This window comes from Sycon ciliatum, chromosome 1 (assembly GCF_964019385.1).
Source record: "Sycon ciliatum chromosome 1, ocSycCili1.1, whole genome shotgun sequence".
In the NCBI taxonomy this organism is placed as follows: domain Eukaryota; kingdom Metazoa; phylum Porifera; class Calcarea; order Leucosolenida; family Sycettidae; genus Sycon; species Sycon ciliatum.
Window position 1 is genome coordinate 68087348 of NC_088643.1, and position 24836 is coordinate 68112183.

The window sequence follows — 24836 nt, forward strand, 5'->3', positions numbered from 1 at the left end:
ACTTGTAAAGTTGTCACTTGTAGTGTCCCTACCCTGGTTTAGACCCTCCTTATCCAGGGCCGAAGCCTAGCTAGGCCTGAGGGGGGGGGGGGGGGGGGGGCTCGTTGTAAGATTCATATGTATGGCTATGTAGATCCGCACGGTGTCACGATGAATGTACTCACTAACTCAGTGCACTGTTACATGTACTCAGTGCACTGTTACAATCATGTAGTTGTCTAGGGAAATGCCTTTAGTGAAATAGCAGAAGGTGGATATTTACATGTTCAGTGACCTATACCGGCAGTAACTGTTACACACACACCTGGTCCTGGTCCTGGTAAACACTGCCATTACGGTCACGTGTCCCCTCGCGGGGCCGACAACATGGAAAACGACGCACACACACACACACGCACACGGCACCAAACAATTGAGCGCACTCTCTAGCACACAGGGGAAGCACGACTGTCGACAAGCTCGTCGTCGAGCACTGAAACTTGATGTGTTGCAAAGCTTGATGTGTTATTGACTTATTGTGACCGATAGCTGAAGTGCAACAAGCAGAGGAACCGTGGAAATTGAGGGTGCAGGGGACATGCGTAGAGAAAGAGAAAAGAGGTTAGAATCTATAGTGATAATACGCAGGCCAGTACATCGAGTATGGTGGACACCTAGTGTGATAGCAGACACTCAGTAATTAGTTACCACTGCAACTGTTTTGAAGCACCCTCGCAAACCTTGCTAACCAGTCAATTAATTAACTTGAAGTAAAGGGAACAGCCCCGCGGCATTGCCGGCAAGCCCGAAATCAGCAAAAGCGCTTGGCAATCGTTAGTCATTAGAATTATCACTGGGCATCCATGTTGAACCGACTAGGGTAGACTGTGGGTGTGAAGGTGCACTGGGTCGCAGCGCCCGTGCCCAAACTTCAAACATTAGAACAAGAATGCAGCCGCAGCACTGAGCAGAAAATGAGGGTCAATGGCCTTCGCTGCTCGTTGAGAATGCTGATACAAACAGGTTTGGACGCATGAAGGCACCGCACGATTCAAATCAAGCAGGTGTTGTACCATGTCTTTACTATCACCATCATCGCCGGCGTCTAGACAACGGGACATGTGCTGCTGAGAGTGTCGCGCGCCTGAGCGACGACGTTGATGTCAGCTTCCAGCGTTGCCATGGTGGCACGGTATGTTGTCAGACGCCCGCGCTGCTGTGCAATGAGCGTGGTCAGTGTTGACACCACGTAATCTACTTGAGCATCGCTCAGCTGCGACTGCAGGGCCTCAAACTCGCCAGTCAGCTCCAGCAGCCGGGCGTCAGGCAATGTGCCGATGTTGGCCAGGTCACTCAACAGTACCTGGGCGCGTGTTGAGATGGCCGTGGCTGTTGCGGTTGCATTCTGTATAACCGTTTCCTGTGCCTGTATGGCAGCGTATCCCTGGTCAACAAACGCTGATGTGTCTTCGCAGGCTACCCGGCTCGCATTCGCTGCAGCGCGCTTGTCCTCCACGCCTTGGCGGCCATTGGTGTTCAGGTCTTCGGTGGAGTTCTGGAAGGTCTCCAGGATGCTGCTTGTGGCCGTCAGTGCCTCCATGGCGGTCTGCAGGACACAGACACACACATACATGAACATAGAGCTCTATTCCCACACAGACACGACTGTAGACAAGGGAGACATGCATGCACACGGAACGGTGCATGGCGGGCGCATTCTAACAGCCCGGCATACAATGCAAATGGACTTAAGGCCAAGTAAAAAAAAAAGCTAGATGATCGTCCCCGTCCGCCCCAGTTTTTGTCAGCGCCCCAAGAAATATTTTATTTTTTAAATCGTGAGTTTTTGCCGAAATCGTTGGTTTTTTACCGATCGCGGATGCAGGAAACATGTGCACGCTTTGTTTAATACTTTCTTTACTATATGGACCACATACTACTAGTATATCACAACGTCAGTATCGATCTGCTGAAGAAAGAAAAAGAAAAAAAGAAAAAAAAAGAAAAAAAGAGAAAAAAAACCTTGATGTTGTTGTGTACACTGTGTGCATGAGAGGGTAAAAAGTAAAAAAATAAAAATAAAATCCTCCCGCCCTCCCCGATTTTTCCAAAAAAAAGGACGATCATCTAGTAATTTTTTTTACTCGGCCTAAGAGCCAGCATTTTCACATGGTTCTACACTCCCAGCTTCCGAGATGCACGCAATGCACATGACTGTGAATACAGACGTGTACGACCACCGTACACCTCCAGTGGGGTGCCCCAGAGGACCTGCAGGTGTCTGGTGGGGAGCACGGGGATACTATGAGTGTTGATCAATACTGATCCGCATCCACCACATCTTCTTTAAGGTGGCAGACTACCCAAAAATTCGCTGAAAAATCGAATTTGTAAATTCATATTGAGTGCTACGTCAGTTGAAAGAGCATGAATAGCTGCAAATTCTCTGAAAATTGTGTCCCTATCTGACCAGGCGTTCAAGAGTAATGGCCGAAAATGTGAAGTCCAAAAAAGTCCGCAAAATCACGTTAAAAAACCACGTATTGGGCTGCACGGCGGCGGGCGAAGCCCGCCGCCGTGCAGCAGGACTTTTGCCAGCACCCTCGTGACGTTGCAGATATGTGGCTTGATTATTGTAGTTGACGTTGATTTAGTGACTTTGGCAAGTTTGAGTCGTGTCAAGAAGTCAGATAGGATTCAGTACTAGGCAGTAGTGAAACGTGAGTGGCAGTCTTTGCCGGTTTCTGAGGGCATCCTGGATTTGGTGTGCAGCGCTGTGGAAATGGCTTGCTGTGGAGGTCCCAGCACTGGATGTTGTATCAAAGGTACGACCTCGTAGCACACCATTAACCTAAAAAATTCAAAAATTGACTTGGGTCTGTGGGAGTCCGCGAGAGAACGCCCACTCGTTCTGTTGTGACAGATTCCAGGGCCACGATGAGGGGCCCTACCCCACCACCCATGGCTGCTTCTGGACTTGTTTTAGGTTTGGGTCCCGCGCACGGACAGAATGGGCACGAAAATGTGAAAAAAATGCAAATGCATTTGTTTGGCTCCTGGTTGGCTCGCACACCGTGGCACTATGCCGGAAATTTGAGTTTTTCCGGCCTGGGAAGCCTGTCAGTGAGGCGCAAGAACTTGTAAATCATGTCCTGAGGGCCAGCATAGTGGCAGAAGTGTGTGGTCAAAATTTCACTCAAATCCACTGAGAAACACCAAAGTTACGGTCAATTGAATGCCATATGAAATTTATGGGTAGGCTGCCCCCTTAAAAGTCACTGGCATCAGGTTCCAGTGGCTACACCTACATAGTTTGGAACTAAACAGTTATGTCCGCAGATTGAGTAGTTTGGAACTACAGTAAAACCTGTGTTTGCCGGGCCCTGCACCAAGCGGAATCCTGTATTGACCGGACACATTTTCCTGCACCGAAGTGCTGTGGATTGAATATGCATTCCTGGATCAAGTGGAATCCTGTCGTGCCGGGACAGCTTCCGCTGCGCCAAGGGCGTCCAGTTAGGGCAGGTTTTACTGGAGCCTTGTTCAAAGTGTTCGGTAGGAGCAGCACATGCTTCTGTCGGTCCACTCAACAGGCGTCAAGCAGATAGCACACACCATGCTAGAAATATGCACCTACACTCACACCTCAGATATCCGGTCCGCGAAGTTACGGGCACTTCTGCCTATTGGGCGCCTCTTGGGCGAGTTAAAGTGGAAATATTACTACTCCTTTGTCACTTTTTGTGGAAATAGTGGCGTCATATGCCAAATCTATGGCCTTTCCCATTCCATCATCCCATCCCAATCAAAATGTGTGCGATTCGGAGTTACGGACATTTCAATGTTATGGGCAGTGCCCGGTCCCGGACCGTCCGGATAAGCAAGGTATGAGTGTACACGCGTGCAGCCTATGCCCATGGCCGGCTGAAAAGGTCCTCACTTACATTGGCCGCAGCCTGGCTTATATTGAGTGCCGTGTTCACAGTTTGCAGGGCCTGCTGGGCGTACAGCAGGGCGTCTGCATGGCTATCGATCAGTGCCTGTGCGGCGTTCTGCAGGACATTGCTGCGATTACGAAGGTCATCGACTTGCTGAAGTGAAGTTTCAACCCTGCTGCGTGCAGCATTAGTCTCAGCTTCGAAGTTGTCCAGAACGTCCCGGGCCGTCGTTGCTGTGCTGATGATGTAGTTGACACGGTCGGAAAAGCCCTGTGCCGTCTGCTGGGCCTGTGCAGCACGTTCATACAGTGCAAACGCATCCGGTTGCAGATCCGTTATTTCACCAGTGAAGTTTGACAGGAGTTCGTAATAGGTCTGCGCGCGTGCACAGTTCTCCTGGATCTGGGCGTCGAGCTCTTGACTGCGATTCATCAGCTCAACAGCGAACTGTGCCTGGGCAACTATGGTTGCGCTATCACCGGACAGATCAAGATTAGGTAGCAGTGCCTGGGCTCTGGTCAGCTGATCCATGGCAAGCATGCTAGCCCTGTAGGCGGCGTCCCGGGCCTGGCCAGCGATTGCCAGCACGTCAGGAGCGTCGGCCGTGTCGTTACGCAGCCGTTCCAGGTTATATTCGGTGGTGCGGCCGGTCGACAAGGCGCTGTTGGCGTACGTGAGTGCGGTGGCTGCCACACTGGCTGCACTCGCCGCGTTGGTCTCCAGCTGCAGGGCAACGGTGCGCAAATCGGCAGCCGTGGTGGCAATGGTTTGCAGGATGCCGGTCAGCGTTGCACGCAGGTCGATGATGTCGTTCAGGAGCGATACTCCTTCGGTCAGCAGTGGCCCGTTGACAAACACCGTGTTGTTGTAGGCATCTCGGACTTCGTCCACAGTCTCATTGATCTGAATCTCAGAACTGAGCACAAGGCCTCTGGCAGCGCCAGCGCTGATACGGATGGGACGCACACGCAGAACGAGATTGGTGACGGACTCGTCAAGGAAGGAGATGTTCTGCTGGAGCTCCATGATCTCACGGCGAATGCGTGGGTCGGTCGTCTCTGCCACGGCCGTATCGTCCAGCAAATCGCACGCTTGCTGAAGCAGAGTGCTAAGGCGCGTCACCACTGGCGGGTCGCTTGTTAGCAGCTCACTTGCCAGGAGATTGTCAATGAGAATGCGCAGCACCTCCAGTCGCATGCGCACGGAAACAACCTTGTCACGCACCTCTCCGTAGCACTCCGGACATTCTGCAAGTGCAACGTAGCAACCAGAGCATGGAAATAGACTGGATATAGAGTAGCCAATACAGGAATACAGGAACAGAATGACACCAGCAACCAGTATGTATACAATTCAGTCTACCGGTGTGGACCAGTGTTGTGCGTCGCTTCAGTGTGATATGATGTGTGGCCCAGGTTGTAGGGTGCAGTGCGCGTCAGTACATACTAGATAGGTATGAACACTCTCACTCTTGTTTGACATGCAAGGACACGTGTGACAGATACTCAGCACTCACCCATACAGCCAACACCCGTCATGAAGAAGTTCTCCTCGCACTGGTCGCATTTGGTGCCGAACGCTCCGTTGCGACAGAAGCAGTCGCCAGTTGTGTTGCAAGTGCCGTTGATCGACCCAGCCACGCTGCAGTTGCAGGCTGATCATCGTGTGGCCAATTGCAAGAAGAACATTACAGTCGAGCAAGCACAGAAAAACAATGAGCGGGAAAACGAGGAGAATGCATGCATGCATGCACTTGTGTAGAAACACAGTGCCCCCCCCCCCCCACACACACACGGTGATCTTCGCTCTCCAGCATGCATATCGAGTTGTTTCACGGCGTTCTATCGCTCTGTCATACGGTACAGCCATGTCAGTTCCAATTCCAGTCAACCCACGCATGTATGGGTTACATGTGTGGGTTACATGATGTCGGCCATGTTGGTTCCACTATGCACATGCCATAGTCACATTCTGAATAATTTTAGTCACATGACAAAGATGTGAAAGCACTCTACACAAAGGACTGGTGTGAATGTTCACATGCACCTACAGCACAGTATTCTTAGTGATTGGTCCGGCTGTGCTCGAAGGGGCATAGTAGAGCCTATAGAGGGGTCTGGGGACATTAAATCAAGCCAAATCGTTCCTTTTGAGGGATTTCCACCCTTTCATGATAAGTATGTACTCAAAAAAAGTGGCCCCAGTAAATAATTATTTCAATACGTGGGTGAATGGGAAGCAAAGAAATCGGCCAGAATATTGGTCTGGCCTAGGCCAGGCCAGCTCTGACTGCCATGCATTGTCATGGGAACGTGGACTTTCATATTTCGTGAGAGTGGCCAGCACATCCTCCTCACCTTCACAGTCGGGGAAGCCACCGACATTGAATTGCGGATTGCACTCGTCGCAGAAACAGCCCTGGATGTTTTCGCGACAGTAGCACATAACCGGGCAGACACCGTTGGTGCGATTACACGCCGTCTGAACAGAGCCAACCATGTTGCACGGGCACGCCGAGCAGCCGCTGCCATTGACAAAGACGACGTGGTCGTCGATGCAGCGGTTACAGGTCCGTCCCACAATGTTCACGTGACAGTCGCATTGGCCGCCGTTCTTGTCGCACACCAGTGAGCGAGATGTTGTCGCGTTGCATTCACATTCTGTGAAAACAACAACAACGAGCAGATCATACAGACACATTAGTCTATTGCCGTTTCTAGATTCTGGATGGGCTTGATCAGGTATTTGTTGTAGCAATGAAGGTGCACACACCATGTTGAAGCAGATTTGGAACCCTAAAGACATAACCTTATTCGTAGGCAGAAGGAACGCTTCTCGCTCTCCTTCACCATAAATCCCAATCCATTGGAGTGATAGGGAGGGATGGAGCAAAGGATGAAGGCTCGTGTAGGTCGCAATGTGGTGGCACGGCACGCGCCTGTTGTACACGTGGCTGCGCGTGTAGCTCTTTGTCGTACATGCGGCTGTGTTTGTATCGTATCTCTTTGTCGTACCTGCTGCTGCGTTTGTGTCTCGTTGTCGTACCTGCTGCTGAACCGTGGTACACGCTGCTGTGCTGTCTTTGTATGCTTTGTACATGCGGCTGCACCGTCTTCTGTCCCTTCCGTATGCACTCTTTCTCGTCTTGTCCCCGTTGTATACGCATTTTCTCGTCTGCCGTCTACAAAAAAAAACTCCCTTCCCGTTCGGGACTGGTTGTATTGCGCATGGGCACCAATTTCGTGTCCACCGGCGCACTTTTCCTCACGTCTTCACAATATTATAATACTATTGTCTTTTCTCGTCTTGTCTCTGTGTCAGTTGTCTCTGTGTCAGTTGTCTCTGTGTCAGTTGTCTCTGTGTCAGTTGTCTCGTCGTCTCCTCGGAGAAGGAACTGAATTATACTCTCTATAAACCAAACAAGTTGGCTTTTTTGTTGTGTAGCGCAGTCACGTTGAGGAGAATAGTTCCTCCCATAAGCTAGATGTAGAAACGTCGCTTCAAGCTGACGACACGCCTATTCAGCAGGCTTGTTTCAGGCGCGTAGCACCGCCGTTGGCGGCGGTGCGGCCAGGGGGGATGTCCCCCCGGATGTTTTTTGAAATTAGGGTGCAAAATCCTGCATTCTGGGCACTTTTGGCATTGTTTTATTATGGTGGTCGTGGTCGGGCGAAAAAGTGGTCCGGCCGGAGCAGCTGCTACGCCCCTGTGTTTGCCGGCAGCTTTCGTCAATGCAGGAATTGAGCCGACGGCAAGCACGGGACAGGGATTACGCTGGACTGCTGACCACTGACAGTAGGCAAGCTGCGGCTTCATCGTGGGAATGCGATGACTCAAGGCCACGGCAATGTCACACAACTACGGTGCGGCTCTTGCCACTCTGGTGTACTGCCATGCTCAGGCCTCGTTTGTCGGAGGTGCTGTCTGCTCAGATGAGTATTCTACCGCGGCTTGTCTTCCTGTTCTTTCATTGTGCTGATCCTACATGCCAGGCTGTAGCCGTGTAGCAAGCATGCTTCATTGTTACTTGTCATGTGTGCTAATAGCCTGTATAGTCTAGCCGCTGTGTTCAGTGTTATCAGCTCAGCGCGGGCATAACCATGGGCTGTTAATTAAGACTGCCATTTTCTGACTTGAGAAGCAAAACTTTGAGAATTCTTCTAGTATTTTGTGTCTTTTTCATGAAGTTGTCTTGTGCTTTTATGGGTTTGGCCTTCTCTTCTCCACCGTCACGCAAGAGCGTTGGCCCTGCTCATTCCACACCGTATGACATGGTACTATGCAAAGCTGTGGATGTTGGTTCAGTGGACCATGTGGATACTCCCCTGATCTACCTGTACAGTACACACCCTCAGTGACTTTGGTGCTTAGCGATGAAGAGGTGCATGCACAGAGTAGTGTGAGTATAAAAAGATAAGTCTTCTTCTTTTTTTTCAATACAGTGAGCACGAGTGAGTGACAGTCCTTATGTTAATCTACTATTGATCTCATGATCGACCAATCATAATCGGTCAATACACATGTATGAAGTATGAACAGCATGGATGAAAGACATTGGGTTTTTCCACAGTGATACACTGCTAAAATGATTGCAAAATATTAATTAAGGCCGATATCAGCGATCTTTGCCGAACCCGCCGATATTACCATGTTTGTGGGTGTGTATGGGCTTATGGGATAATACCATGTCTATGGGTGTTTATAGGCTTATGGGATAATACCATGTCTATGGGTGTTTATAGGCTTATGGGATAATACCATGTCTATGGGTGTTTATGGGTTTTAATAATACCATGTCTATGGGTGTTTATGGGTTTATGGGATAATACCATGTCTATGGGTATTTATGGGTTTATGGGATAATACCATGTCTATGGGTGTTTATGGGATAATACCATGTCTATGGGTGTTTATGGGTTTATGGGATAATACCATGTCTATGGGTTTGCATGCATTATTCTGCTGGGTTAGCCTAGAAAGACCAGAAAGACTAGAAAGACCAGTTTAGAGAAGGTAGGACTCACGTAGGCAGCCATTCTCTGAGAAATCATAGAACTCGTCCTGACACTCATTGCATAGCTCTCGATCTCCTGAGCCGCTGTTCCCAATGCCGAATTGACATCTACAGTCACCCGTGACCACATTGCAATCCTGCTGAGCACTTCCAGTTGAGTTGCACCCGCATGGTGTGCAGCCACTCACGCTGAAGCCGAACGTATTCAGTGCACATTCGTCGCAGCGCTGGTTCACAACGTTTTCTCGGCAGGGGCAAGAGCCATTGACAACATTGCAGATGGAACCACTCGATCCAGTGGGATCACAATTGCAATCTGTATCATTACATACATGTATAGCAATACAATAGTTTAGTTGAGACACATTATGCAGAAAGTGCACAGTTTCACCAAGTATACCCTTTCTAGTAATTAACCTTCATTCCCGTATCTAGAATTCATGATTATTCATCCAATGTCTAATTCCACGGAGGAGCTGTTAAAAGGAGCAAAAAAGCTGCCTGGAGAGCATGGTAATATCAATCAAAGAGTGGAATTGTCCTGCCGGGGTGTGCTGGTGTTGTGAAACCGGCTGTAGCTCTAAGGAGTCAGCCCGGAGTGCAGTGCGGAGTGCAGTGTGGAGTGCAGTGCGGAGTGCAGTGCGGAGTGCAATGTGGAGTGTCTGAAGCTGTTGGGAAACATTACATAATGATAGCACTGTGGCCGTCTATGCTAGTAGGCTGGTGTGAGGACTGTCTGACCAAACACAACACCATGCACTTATGAAGATGAAGTAGCAGGCAGTGCTGGCCGAATACCGTACTCCAAGCATAAGCATACTAGTGATTGTAATACGCCCCGACACAGTAGATTCACACACACACACACAAAGCATAAGCATACTAGTGATTGCAATACGCCGCGACACCGTAGATTCACACACACACACTCAAACAGCACACACCTAAACTATCCTGTGCAGAGCGGCAACATGACCGACGACGGCCCACCCACAGCGGGGTTGGGGTTAAGTGTGGGGCCTGAGGCGGCATCGCACACCAGCTGATCTCAGGGTCTGAAGAGGAGCTCCCGGTTCTTAGCTAAGACAAGTCAGAGAGCCAGCTCACTGCCATTGCACAGTCGCGATGTTCATGAGTACTGCCACAGCACGCTTACCTGGGCAACCGCTGGGGAAATCGTAAAAGCCTGGGGTGCATTCATCACAGCGTCGAGCTCCGAAGTTCTCAAAGCATGGACACTGGCCGTTCGTCTTCTCACAGGTGTTGTTTGCGCTGCCCGCCGGTGAGGACAGTTGACAGTCACAATCTATGCGTCCGTGTGTGTGCGTGTGTGTGTGTGTGTGTGTGTGTGTGTGTGTGTGTGTGTGTGTGTGTGTGTGTGTTGGAACATGCGGTAGAAAGAAACAAGCACAATCATTTTGACAGCACTTCCCACACACAAGCATCTCGCCGTGAACTTTGGTATCAAACTCTGCTCACAGGTCACAGAAAGTGCTAGAGCTTCCAGGGAAAGTGCTAGAGCTTCCAGGGATGCAGTCAAGAAAGTGCTGGAGCTTCCAGGGATGGAGTCAAGAATGCATATGTATATGTACATTTACATGTATGTACGCCCAATTTCTCATATACTCACACAGGAAAGCAGATATGCTCACATAAACGCACCGCATGGACACACACACACACACACACACACACACACACACACACACACACACACACATGCATGCATGCATGCATGCACATGCAGTGCTGCCAAATAATTTTCGCCCAAAATCGGACACCTTTCACCGCCAAGGCTGACCACATGGTGCGAATTTTTCTCCTCGGCAAATGTTTTACAGAGAATTCAAAATATCGCCTAAAACACCATGAAAATTCGCTTCGTTGCCATGGTAACCCCAGAGTTGTCATGAATTTTGTAATGATGAGTGTGGTCGCACACTGACTCTGTACAGACTGTCAGTGTACATGCCATCCAGCCTGATCCAGGCATGTTACTTTGCACTTCCACAGCCAAGCGCTAGCCTTTTTAGAAGCAAATGTACAGTGATGTGTGCCTTCAGTTGCGCTGAAAAGTGAAAGTACAGGACTTCTGCATAGGAAAGTAATGATCTCCGACATTTTGGCTGCTTTTCGGACGTTTCCCTTTTCGGACCGGTTTTCGGAAGAGCCTTCAAAAATCGGACGGTTTGGCAGCACTGCACATGTAACACACATTTAAAGACATGCGTGCGCGGCACAGATCCAGCCGGTGTATTGAGTAACGAGGGTAGCGATGAAGGGCTGATATGATGTTTCATGATGTCAGCGCTGTGTGTGTGTGTGTGTGTGTGTGTGTGTGTGTGTGTGTGTGTGTGTGTGTGTGTGTGTGTGTGTGTGTGTGTGTGTGTGTGTGTGTGTGTGTGTGTGACTGCAGAAATACCAGGACCAGGACCAGTACCAGCAGCAGCAGCATTAATGGCAGCAGCAGTACTATTGGCAGGAGGAGAGTCATGACAATGAAACTCACCCTGACAACCTGCAGAAGTCAGGCCAAAGAAGCCGTCGGCGCACACAGCGCACGTGCGCGAGTTGACGGAGTCCACGCCCATTCTGCACGTGCACTGTCCACTGTCCCGATCGCAGACGTTGTTAACTGATCCCAGTAAGTTGCACATGCACGGCTGACATACACCCAGTGGATTGCTGCTAGTGTCGTTGTAGAAGCCATCCTGGCACAGCTCACAGTTGTCGCCGAATGAGTTGCCACGGCAGTTCATGCAGATACCCGCATCCGTGCACTGCTCGCTGCGCCCATTGCACGGGCACTCTGCATGTGTACAGGAATGGAGAGCACACACACACACACACACACACACACACACACACACACACACACACACACACACACACACACACACACACACACACACACACACACACACACACACACACACACACACACACACACACACACACACACACACACACACACACACACACACACACACACACACACACACACACACACACACACACACACACACACACACACACACACACACACACACACACACACACACACACACACACACACACACACACACACACACACACACACACACACACACACACACACACACACACACACACACACACACACACACACACACACACACACACACACACACACACACACACACACACACACACACACACACACACACACACACACACACACACACACACACACACACACACACACACACACACACACACACACACACACACACACACACACACACACACACACACACACACACACACACACACACACACACACACACACACACACACACACACACACACACACACACACACACACACACACACACACACACACACACACACACACACGTTTCATACAGCTACTGTGACACTGTAACGAAGCTTCAAAGTCACGACATCGCAGCAGCACTTCAAAGTCACGACATCGCAGCAGCACTTCAAAGTCACGACATCACAGCAGGGAAACATACCCAGTTATAAAACGTCTTACTCCCCTCCAGGCAGTCATAGTGGGATGGCCTAAGACCATGATTGAGAAAACAGAGGGTACCAGGTTCAAGTCCTGCTTGGAAGCGGAAGGATTTTATATACACACATACATGTACACGTACGCACACACACATACACACATACATACACATACACATTTGCACATACCTACACACGCACGCACGCGTGCACACACACACATACACATGTACACACACACATACACACACACACGAGCCGCGTGACACACACACACACACACACACACACACTACTAGGCTTACGAGAGCAGCCAAAGCCGGTGACAAAGAAAGATCCTGGCTCGCACTGGTCACACTGCCTTCCAATGGTATTTTCTTCACAAATGCACATTCCATCTCCGACTGCACACGATGTGTTGCCACGAATTGTTCCATCAATGTTGCAGTTACAAGCTGGGGTGAGAACAAAAACAATAAAGAAGTGTGTATGCATTAGCAGGTAGGCACATGAGGGAGGGAGGGGGGGGGGGGGGGTCTTACTGACTGTACCAGAGCAGGGCTGAAGCAAACAGTTGCTAGAGTCCAAGTTCTGCCTTGCAGGAAACGTGAAAAGCCAAGGATAGTACGAATTGCGCCGCAACCAATCAAATCGGAACTTCCAGAGACTCTGCAAAGAGTGAAATGGGACTGCTTCCATGTCATCCACGTTTTCCTTCAGCCAGAAGTACAGTACGAAGTCCAGAAGACTTAGCGTTATCTACTTGGCCTCAGGCTCTGGTCCTGCTGTACACGTTGTCCAGACAACAGCGCCCTCACTGACTGAAAGATCAGAAAACTCTACGCACTGCGAACGCTTGCACACATTTAGAAAATGATCCAAAGAGCAGGAACGATCCTAAACTGAGCACCACCAAGCACTGACCAGTGAGGTTTAATAGCTAGTAACTTACGCTGGCACCCGATCAGGGAGAAGCCGAAGTGATCCGGTGCACACATGTCGCACTGCACACCGATGACGTTGGTGCGGCATGTACACTGCCCGGTGGTCAGTTCGCAGTCCTGGGACACGCTGCCAGTGGGATCGCAGCCACACGGCTCGCAGCCCGGCTCGCCAACATCGAAGCCAAAGGTCTCCGGCGCGCAGACGGTGCACTGGCGATTGATGACGTTCGGATAGCAGCTGCACGTTCCGTTGCTGGGGTCGCAGGTCAAGTTGCTCGAGCCAGTGGGATTGCAAGCACAGTCTGCCAATCAGACGGTCAACCGTAGAGTGAAAACAATGAACTATCTCATACAGGCAACAAACCGTACCATGCAGAAAGTGAGCAGAAAGTGAGCAGAAAGTGAGCAGAAAGTGAGCAGAGCACTGTACAAACATAACAAGCAGGCAGCAGTAGCATTCTGGCACAGCGTGACTCACCCTGGCATCCATTGAGGATGGTGGCGTCTCCAAAGAAGAGTGGCGCACACTGGCCGCACGTGGGTCCGGTCGTATCGCGGATGCAAATCAGGCATTCGCCAGTGGTGCTGTCACAGCTGTTCGGCGCACCGTTGATGGGAGAACCAAAGTGATTGATCATGCACTCTTGGCACTGATCTCCCACTGTGTTGCCCTGGCAATTGTTGCAGCGGAAGCCATCATTAGCAGCTGGGTTTGCCTCGCACGTTGTCGACCATGTGTTGCACATGCATGGCTGGCAGTCGGCCGGTGTGCCACCTGTTGCGTCACCATAGAAACCGTCCAAGCATAACTCGCAGCTCTGGCCGCCTGTGTTGTCCATGCAGTTGATGCATCCGGACATGTTGCACATCTGCGCGTGGCTGTTGCACATGCACGCTACACGTGACAATGACCATGCACACACACACACACACACACACACACACACACACACACACACACACACACACACACACACACACACACACACACACACACACACACACACACACACACACACACACACACACACACACACACACACACACATAAACACACATACACACACACGCACGCACATTCACACACACACACACACAAACACACAAACACACAAACACACACACATAAACATACACACACACACACACACACACACACACACACACACACACACACACACACACACACACATAAACATACATACATACATACATACACACACACACTCGCACTTGTACATAACACAGGATATACTTTCATGTGGGAAAAGCATGTCTTTGTGAGAATCTTTTCTACGTGGACGTCACTCGTTATCCATCGACATTCGCCCATGCACAGCTGTGATGCTACATTACATGACACCACTTGCAACAGTGCATTGTGCGGTTCAAACCCCAGTTGAGGTGCCTATTTTGGGGACCTTTTTTCAAATTTCAAATCCGCGGCACTGCACTGTGTACGATGAAATCTCCAAAGTCACCAAGTACGGGAGCCCACCATAGCCAGAGCTGCTCTCTTTATGAATGGACTGTAGTCACAGACCGGCAACATTAGTGACCAATGGCATTGTGCCACATGTACCAGTCATGATATTTTAGCTGCCTGCACTTGCAGCAATGAATTACACGCCTGCGCCTAAATAGAGCTTACGCTGGCAGCCATCGTCCACGTCGAAGAAGAAGTTGTCCTGGATGCAGTTCTCGCACTTCAGTCCAGTTGATCCAGCAGCACAAGTGCACTGTCCATCGCTAGTGCACAGCATGCTGTTGCCGACAGTGTTCTGAGTCTGGCAGTTACACATGTCACACTGCATGCCTGCACGCGCGCGCGCGCACACACACACACATGCATGCATGCACATACACGCAAAAACACACACACACACACCTTTTGACGTACCTTTTCATGCCCATCGCCAGAGGCGATGATAGCGATGCTATAGCAGAAGCCATCGCAACTTGTGCTGGGATTGCACCATAAACAGCTTGCAAGGCTGATGACTCGACCACTTGCCATTTGTACAGATCCACGAAATCCCGTAGAATCCCGTAGACCCGGTAGGGTGTTCATTGTGTGCTATGCATGCGCATTTGACCTTTTTAGCGTCATAATTCAATGACCAGCAATCGCTTTTCCAGCTTCTTCACTTTGGTTCAAACTGAGAACTAATGACTAGCTAGATCTTTGTCAGAAAAAAGGTTTTCGTATGAAATGCCTTCAGGCCCCATTTCGGCTTAGTGGAAATAGCAGAAAACACAATCATCTGAGAGTCCTGCACATTCAACACCCTACCAGGTCTACGTGATTCTACGGGATTTCGTGGATCTGTACAAATGGCAAGTGGTCCATTGACCACCATTGACCACCATTGACCACCATTGACCACCATTGACCACCACTATTCAGCCTGGTGCATGGTGCTCTACACTACACAGCTATGAAGTGGCTTTTTTTCTGGCCAGTGTATCCCTACTTTTTGATCATTTTTCATTTTTCCTGCATACACATCACACCACGGCCACATACTCCGGCACGCACTGGCTGTTGGTAATCACCCAAGAGAATGAAAGAAAAGTCAGAAGTCAGAGAAAGAGAAGAAAAAAACGTGTGTGACCATAATCGTCGGGAATCGAACCCGCAACCTCTCGATTGGAAATCGCTGCACATACCACTGCACAATGCGGGACACCGGGACCCCCCCCCCCCCCCACACACACACACACTCGTGCATGCATGTACACACATGCGCACACACACACACACGCACACACCGGAAACACGCAAGAACGGTATATTACACGCATGCACCAACATACACGGTATGATACGGTGCATGCACATGGTGATGGACACAACAAAGATCAACAAAGAACATAGATGGACAGCACGTACCTGTAATGCCAGTCATAGATGGATTGCACTCGCAGAAGCCGGTCATGTTGCACTGTGGGTCAACTGCGCCGATCGGATGGCAATTGCATGGTAGACAGCTGCCGTCGTTGTTTGGATTCGGATAGTAGTTGGGCATGCAGTCGATGCACTGGCGGCCCGTTCGTCCCGGGCGGCATTGGCACTCGCCGGACGTGAAGTCACATACCTGCGAAAGTGCTCCAATGGGCGAGCATTCACAATCTAAGAGAGAGAGAGAGAGTGAGAGAGAGAGAGGGGAGAGAGAGAGAGAGAGAGAGAGAGAGAGAGAGAGAGAGAGAGAGAGAGAGAGAGGGAGGGAGGGAGGGAGGGAGGGAGAGCGAGAGAGAGAGAGAGAGAGAGAGAGAGAGAGAGAGAGAGAGAGAGAGAGAGAGAGAGAGAGAGAGAGAGAGAGAGAGAGAGAGAGAGAGGATTTACAACAGTAAGAGCAGAGCAGTACAGGGATAGGATCATAGCATGCGGCCGAGGCAATCGTGCTCGTGGTATTTGACTTTCCAAGATGATTGTTCGCCCTGATAACGGGGCTGGCCTGAAAATGTGATGAAGAGAAGGATACTTTCATAGCACAGAGGCCATTGAGTGTGTTGAGACCGAGCAAGGTACATGTACTTCGAAGTATTTGCAATTCCTCACAATAGGGCGACTGGTAGAGTCATGTGCTACTACATTCAAAGCGGTGTTCAGCCGCAACCGCGGTGCAGCAGCAAACCTGAATGCCAGTGATGAGAGGTGGGAACGCATGGCTCTGTGTCCTTGGCGCCCCGTACTCTCTGAAAGACAAGAGACGGTTCTGGTCATGTGTAGTGTATCCACTCCAAACCCCATGAGATTTCCGTCAAATTTGTCTAAATCGCAACTTGTACTCTTGACCCTGTCTTACTTTCTGGTCCCGTATATCCGTAATTACTCTACTTTAGTTTCTGCTGATCCCGCGCACCTGAAGTTTCCCACGCATGCATGCTCTAGTCGGACAGACTTTAGCGCACGTACCTTGACAGCCGGATGCTATGAGGTTGTAGGTACCAGCTTGGCATTGTGTGCAGGCCCGGCCAACGACATTGTTCACGCATGTGCACTGGCCACCGCAGTCCTCACAGTCCGAGCCGACGCTGTACACAGAACAGCTGCACACTGCACCGCGGAACAGACACAGGATACGCAAGTTGGCAAGCTGGTATCAAAATTGCTAGAACATACACAATGCCAGCGGGCCGAAATGGATCACTGTGAATGGTTGTTTTGCTGAGCTTTTGCCAAATCACCAGCTTACATCTAGTCCAATGTGTGCCCTTGATTCCGGTAAGAATGCTATAATTCTGCTTTTCACTTTCCACTTTCCGCCGTTCTGTAAGATGATCAGTTGGTATTGCTAACGGCTGCCTTGATCCTGTTTGTGTGTTAGCGGCGGTTGAATGGTATACAATTGCCTACTTGAAAGTACACACTGCTGCCCTGCTACATGTACTTGTGGTGACGCGATGCACATACAAATACACACATACATGCACACCCATTCACAGTGCACATGCAAAAACACATACACATACAAATACACATGCACATACATGTACACATATACACACACACACATCCACATGCACAAACACATGCACACATACACACATACACACGTACACATGCACATACACGCATACACACAATGTGCACCCATGTGCCGCCTGTCTAGCTTGACAATAGAACTTGCGGGAAGTGATCGCTCTGAAAGCCACAACAGTAATGTTATGAGGAGTGGCAAGAATCCAGTGTTCAGCCAGAATGATTCTCTGCTAACCCTAGGCCAGCCGTTAACACATGCATGCACATTGACCCTGGACTGACGGACCGACGAACGGACGGACCGGTGGACAGACCGACCAGCCGGCCGACCGACCGACCGAACGGTCGAGTGCTAGTAATTTACACAGCCGCCTGTGGATAGCGACACCATGCTGCATATTAAGAGTCACATAGACAGCACAGACGCGCGCGCACGCTCACATGCTCACACAAGTGAGCGGATGCCCTTACTTCTAGCTCCTTCAAACAGTTCGGCATTTAGACCCTGCTCCAGAGGCTTGCACACTGAAGTCGGTGGCACGAGATCACACGCAGCAGGCGCCGGCGCCGGGTCCACACAGTTGTTGGCAGCAAAGGCCATTAGGAACGGGTCTGTCGCCGGTGAAGCAAAGAGGCTGGATATAGTCGGCCGCAGCACCAGGGAGTCCAAGTAGATGGTGGCGGCCGGATTGACCATGATCTGCACTGTGAATGTATAGGACGGGCACGGTGCAATGGCGCATGCTGCAATCGCAACGGTTCCTAAGTTGGCCGAAGCACAAGCACCGTTGCCAATCAACGGTGCCAGTGCAACAGCACTGCCCACTGGAGACGGGGAGATGTTAGTGATTTGGGCTGTGGCCGACATTGGAGAGCTCATCAGCACGTAACGCATTGAGACAGTGTAGGTGTGCGAACGCATTGGCAGCAGAGAGCCCGGCACAACGAAGTCAAAAGATACAAGGTTGCCGTTAGGAACGGTAACCAGGGCAAAGCCACGGCCCGTCGGCTCGAATGCGCTACTGCCAGGCGGCACGGGAAGCTGCACTGTAGACACACCGGCTTGCTCCTCGGCCTCGGCGCGGATAGCGTCAAAGTCCGGCACGTAGTAGTTTGGCATGAGCACGTCACAGCGCCGGCCAGTGAACCCAGGTCTGCACATGCACTGTCCGCTTGTCATGTCGCACTGGTCACGCGCCACCGATGAGCCAAACTGACAGTCGCACGGTTGGCAGCCGTCCGTAAGCATAGCATCCAGTCCGAAGAAGCCTGGCATGCACTGGTCGCATTGGCGTCCCTCCACGTTTGGCTTGCAGTCGCACTGACCGCCCACACTCATGCACTCCAAACTGCCTCCAACCGTGCCAGCTGCCTCACAGGCACAATCTAAAACAAACATAAACATGAATACACCCAGGAGAACATGGACAAGCTGTTAGACATCCTGCCGTCTCGAGTTACCACATTATCTCCTATGAATGTCCAACATTGTTACGTCTTCGGAAAGCTAGGGATCCTAGCTGTACTACTATTTGAGATGTGTACATGATTGTATTGTACTCATTCTTGATAAAAAATGGTCACGTGCAACACTATAGTTAGGGGGATGCCATACAATACAGGACCAAATGGCACCCTAGGACAGCAGTGAATTCAAAACTATAGTCACATGACACCAATGAGTACACACTGCAAGCACCTGGGGGAAACAAGTACTCTAGTAGTATACTCGTGTCTGAATACCATACTAGTAGGTGATTTTTAAAAATGGTGATGTGTGTGCCACCTATCCCAGTACATACAGTACATGGCGACAGCATTTTCTGAAATTCATATTATACATGTGAGGATGGCAATGAGCAACGGTGGCTTACCTGTACAGCCATCGTCATTGTTCGCATCAAAGTTGAACGACGTGCTGGTACACATTCCACAGTCGCGTCCCATGGTGTTGACCTTGCAGTTACACTGGCCGTTCGGGAATGAACCAATCGCCATCTTGGCACAGTCGCCATTGTCCGTCACGCCTCCCGCGTTGCAGTCGCAAGCTACACGAGGAGAGGACAGGAGAGGGCAAGAGAAGGGAATGAGAACTCGAGAGAAGTGTGGACGGTGAAACTTGAACTGGCCGGAGCTCCCCGAGGTGCAGGCTATGCACCAGCATATAGATTCAACATGGAAGCTCCGAGTGCCTATCCTGTACGAACACAGATGATGCCCGTGATCAACTTACTCTACTGTATAACGAGAGAGCTTGGAAGCTCAGGGCCCTACGCTATGCTTTTTTTGCCTTGATGACCTAGACAAAAAAAAAGCATAGGGATGTTATAAATTCTTTAAAAAATTCCTTTTTTTTTAAGACATAACCTGGGATTCGAACCCGCACTATCGCGCGCCCTGCATGCATCCCCGATACACTTCGCATACATACTAATTCTTCCAAGTTGTTTCACATTGTGATCTTGCATTTGAAAGCCCTATTTGAATATGCATTGTGGCCAGCCGTCTTTGATGGCACGGTACGGTAGGGGATAGGTACGGGACAGGTACGATCGAGGGTAATACGACACCGTCTCCCGTACCGTACCGTACCATCAAACACAGCTGGCCACATACAGCTGCCGGCAAAATTCAAATAGGGCTTTCAAACGCAAGATAATAACGCAAAGCAACTTGGAAGAATGGGTATGAATGCGAAGTGTATGGGGGAATGCATGTAGGGCAATAGTGCGGGTTCGAATCCCAGGATATGCCTGAAAAAAAAGGAGAATTGAAAAATTTATAACATCCTATGTTTTTTTGCCGTCAGATACGGATAGCGCCAGGCGTGACACAAACAAACAAACACACAAACACCAAATTAAAGCTGTGTGGACCCTGGCTAGCGCCAGACGTTACTGAAGTAACGTCTTCTGCATAGCTACGGGAATTAAATAGCACTGGCATACAGCAGCGTTGTGACTACAGCAGCAGCAGCAGCAACAACAAGCTTGAAGAAACCAACGACTAAGACCCTGCAGTGTAGATCATGGCTATGCTTAGAGAGAAAAAGATGTACATGCGTTGCTCTTCTGCGCGGTAGGCATCATACCAAACAGAACTCACCAACAGAGCAAGAAGAGTTCCACCTCACTGTTGTGATCACTGCTGCGGATCGGCAGTGAGTTCATGTCTATACCTACACAATGTCAAGTGCAATTACCTTCTCCGGGATTGTACGCAGAATGCCCAATGACAACCACCACTGTTTTATGCCTGGAAGAATACTGCTCCGATCAGCAGCCACCATGGTTTGACTCGATGATTATCTGCATGCAGGGATTTAACAAACCCTACCGTATGCCGTGGGAGCTCTGGCACGAGCGCACAGCTTTCACTTACGTATGCACACGTCCACTTGGGTCTGCGGCACGCCAGTCTGCGGGTAGAAGAGCTCAGCGCATGTTTCGCACTGCGGCCCGAACGTGTTGTCGCGGCAATTCTGACATTCACCACCCGTGGTGTTCCCCGTTGCTCGGAACCTCTCCTCACTGAACAGACAGCCATCCACATCGGCGTGGTTGTTGCAGTTGCACACTAGCAATCAGTCGCCGGCAGACAAAGCACAAAAAAGAAAGAACATGCGCATGAAAAACTGAATACTGTGGGATTGGGTCTACACCGGCACAGCCACGGGAATACTGGCCTTCAGTCAACACACAGCCGCGGGTCCTGCGGCATGTGCAGCCGCTACATACTCAACATTCACGACTGCCAGGTAGCCAGTAGTTTAATTCAAAACTCTACTCATGGCTAACATACCACTATATCTACTGCACACTGTTTGTGCTAATGCTAACACCAGTACAGTACAGTACACAAATGCATTGCAGTGCAGCTTTACTTATAGTTGACTCAAATGACTGATGGTGGCGGTGGTGGTGGTGAGAAGGAGAGCTTTGTGCCAGATGGTAACTTTGCAGCTTAGAGATAGTGTGTGGGCAGGGCATGTATTTACCTCCATTTGCCAGGTGTGTATTTGCCAGGTGTGTATTTGCCAGGTGTGTATTTGCCACCATAAGTCAAAACACGAATACATGATTGTAATACCTGTGAGGTACTAATTACAATGCTGGTAATATTACAATGCTGGTAATATTACAATGCTGGTAATATTACAATGCTGGTAATATTACAATGCTGGTAATATTACAATGCTGGTAATATTACAATGCTGGTAATATTACAATGCTGGTAATATTTACACTATCGGTTTCAATATTTTTTTGTAGTGTACTGCACCACTGAGTAAGATGGTAAGTGCCACGACCAAGTGCTGGTTCAATCGTTGTGTTTCTAAACACAGTTGCAAAGAGGGTGGTGACGTGGATTGCAGACTTTTGTTCATTTTCTTCTCGCACTACTGCGGTTGTTTTGTGATGATCCCACCGGTGTCATGACACCGTGGCTTTTGCCGCACACACCTACCAAGTACAAGCACAACCAATATTACAAGCAGCCTTAGGTGAGGTGCCTACTCTTGGGAGAGCGGCAAAGGCAATGGATGCAAACTCTGAGTTGTCCGACCAGGAACAACTAGAGTGCTTACTTCTACAGTACTACTAGTGCCACATCCAACTACTACTGTACTACTGTACTAGGCTAGCAAAGAAGTGGCAGACCTCAAGGGATTGATCATAATTTTGCCCCAGTGACATTGAAACTATGTTCCCATCCATTGAAGGGGACTGGTCAAAGCGGAAAGTGTCTCCCACTTATCTCCATGGCCCAAACTGCACAACACTGAATGATTAGTTGCATGCTAGCGATTCAATGTACTTCGTATCTGCTAGATAGCTTGCTGTAGCATGTAAGTTACCGGTAGTTGTAGTACTAGTAGTAGTAGGTCTTGCAGGTGTATCCGTATTCATCGTCTGTGGCCTATGTATTGCGCGCGTAAACTGCTAAACTGGAACTGAGTGGATCGGATCGGATTATCTAGGCTCAGCAAAATTCTCCATTTTCTACGAAGCACGATCGTACCAAGCAGTAAATTCTAGACAGTTTTCCAAAACTACATGATGTATCACAGACCTTGGTGACGACAAAGATGCTTTTGCTTCGAAGTAATAGTTTCTTGGTGGTAGATCTATCATGAACTGCGGTCGGAAGGGGCAGGCACTCTTCCTGCCAGTGGATCACTGACTGACGGAACACCAACGGAGGCCACTTGCCCAAGAGGGATTGATTTCTCTCGCAATATTCAACAAATACGTATGGTCATGCATGCCAGACTCCCGGCTTCCTCCACAAACCATGATACGTGTTCGGTTTGCCAGGAGTGCGCACACTCCACCTGAACTTCCGGTGGAGTGCGCGCATTGTAGATCGACATGTCGCCAGCTGTACTATTCTTGCGCAGTCTTGCACAAAGAATAACACAATCATGCTATTCTGCGTTCACAGCGCTAGCGCTGGCGCAAGACGAGAAATGAAAACGTCGCTCAAAATGAGAAGAAGATCAATTCCGTGTTTCACCCTTTTCCCACAACATCAAGGCTTCATCGAAGTTCAAACTCAAACGTGCTGCATTACTGTACGAAAATTGGTGAAATGAAACGCTGCCAGCAAAATATGCTTACTTTGACACTCGAAAGGGTCGAGAAGACGCGATGGCCGCCACGGTACGTCGACGAACCCAGGCCTGCACACGCCACAGTCCAAGCCGGTTGTGTTATGCTCGCACTGGCAACCGAATCCGATGGCATCGTTGGACACGTTACCCGCCTCGCAGATGCCGCTCGAATGTCCAAAGCACTCGCACTGACCCAGCATGACAAGCTGGTAAGACGAGTAGAAGTTGAACGAACTATTGGTGCCCGTCAGGTCGGCCGGCAGCGTCACTCCATCCAGGGTGACTCGGAAATTAGTGACGGTCAGCCAATTGCGTAAATTGTCGTCCGTTTCTATGCTCACTTCCGTCTGGACACTAGAGGGGAGTTGTGTTGACGGGATGCGGCGCTCCCGCAGATTGTAGAACACGCCATCAGCAAGGCCAGGCTCCGGAATGGCGATACACACCACCACGTTGGGGTTTTCGGGTGTTGGTCGGATGGACAGAGGGTCAGATGAGGGTCGGATGCCGAACCTTGCCAGACAGTCCACTGCGAAGTAAATGTACGGTGAGAACGTTGCACCGAAGTCGGCGGATCGCTCGACGATCATAGCTTGTGGCATGGTGAAGAAGAACTCCATGTTGAACGAGGACAAGACGAACGGTCGCAGCAATGTGGCTTCGAACGTAACCGCTGTGGTCGTGTCCGGAAAAACAGCGGATTGCCACCGAGTTCGCTCCACTAACGGCCTAGTCTCGACATCGGAGATGGAAGGATTGACGGAAAACTCACCCGGTGAGCACGTATCACAGAACACCGGTGATGTGAGAGGCGCTTCGAATGGCTGAGTCCTACCACAATACTGCTCCATGCTACACGTACTGTTGCTGACAAACGAGGCCGGTGCAAGAATCTCTTGGATAACATTCAGCGAGCTAGGCAAGCACTTTATCGGCACGAAAGCTGCATCTCGACATGGCCCGTTCGGAAACGTTGGCAACTGTCCCAGTGCTCCAGAACTCACCAACAGAAGCACGCCCACCAGCAGTGGGCCATAGGGCTTGCTCGTGCTCATATTTTTTCTCTTTCCTAACTTAGAAACTATAGTTCTGGATGTAAAACTTTAGGGTTGGTCGAAACCTGTGAGTAGAAAGACTGGGAGGGAATGATGATTGGCTGGACGGATGTCCACCAACTTTCCGGTCTTCTCAGCTCACACAGTCTTTTCTCTCCTCGCTCCCTCGCTACACTCACTCCCCTCAGCCAAATGACTAAGGATTAAGTGAGAGAGAAAGAGAGACTACCCAAGCAGATGGATCAACACTAGGACATTTGTTGTAGAGACGCGTGGCCCATTCTCTGCGC

General features: G+C 50.0%; 1 protein-coding gene across 1 annotated transcript; it reads right to left on the reverse strand.

The window, feature by feature from the left end:
* Positions 1-448: 448 nt before the first annotated feature.
* On the reverse strand, positions 449-24836 carry LOC135805069 (laminin subunit beta-1-like). Its single transcript, XM_065319060.1, has 17 exons — positions 23499-24836; positions 21259-21453; positions 19752-19925; positions 18349-19263; positions 17311-17451; positions 16285-16524; positions 15043-15207; positions 13870-14286; positions 13400-13693; positions 12753-12902; positions 11441-11740; positions 10088-10237; positions 8942-9247; positions 6275-6577; positions 5434-5571; positions 3924-5164; positions 449-1585 (listed from the first exon to the last, which is right to left on the reverse strand). The coding sequence occupies exons 1-17, from the start codon at positions 24544-24546 to the stop codon at positions 1085-1087; spliced, it is 6678 nt and encodes a 2225-aa protein (XP_065175132.1). The 5' UTR covers positions 24547-24836; the 3' UTR covers positions 449-1084.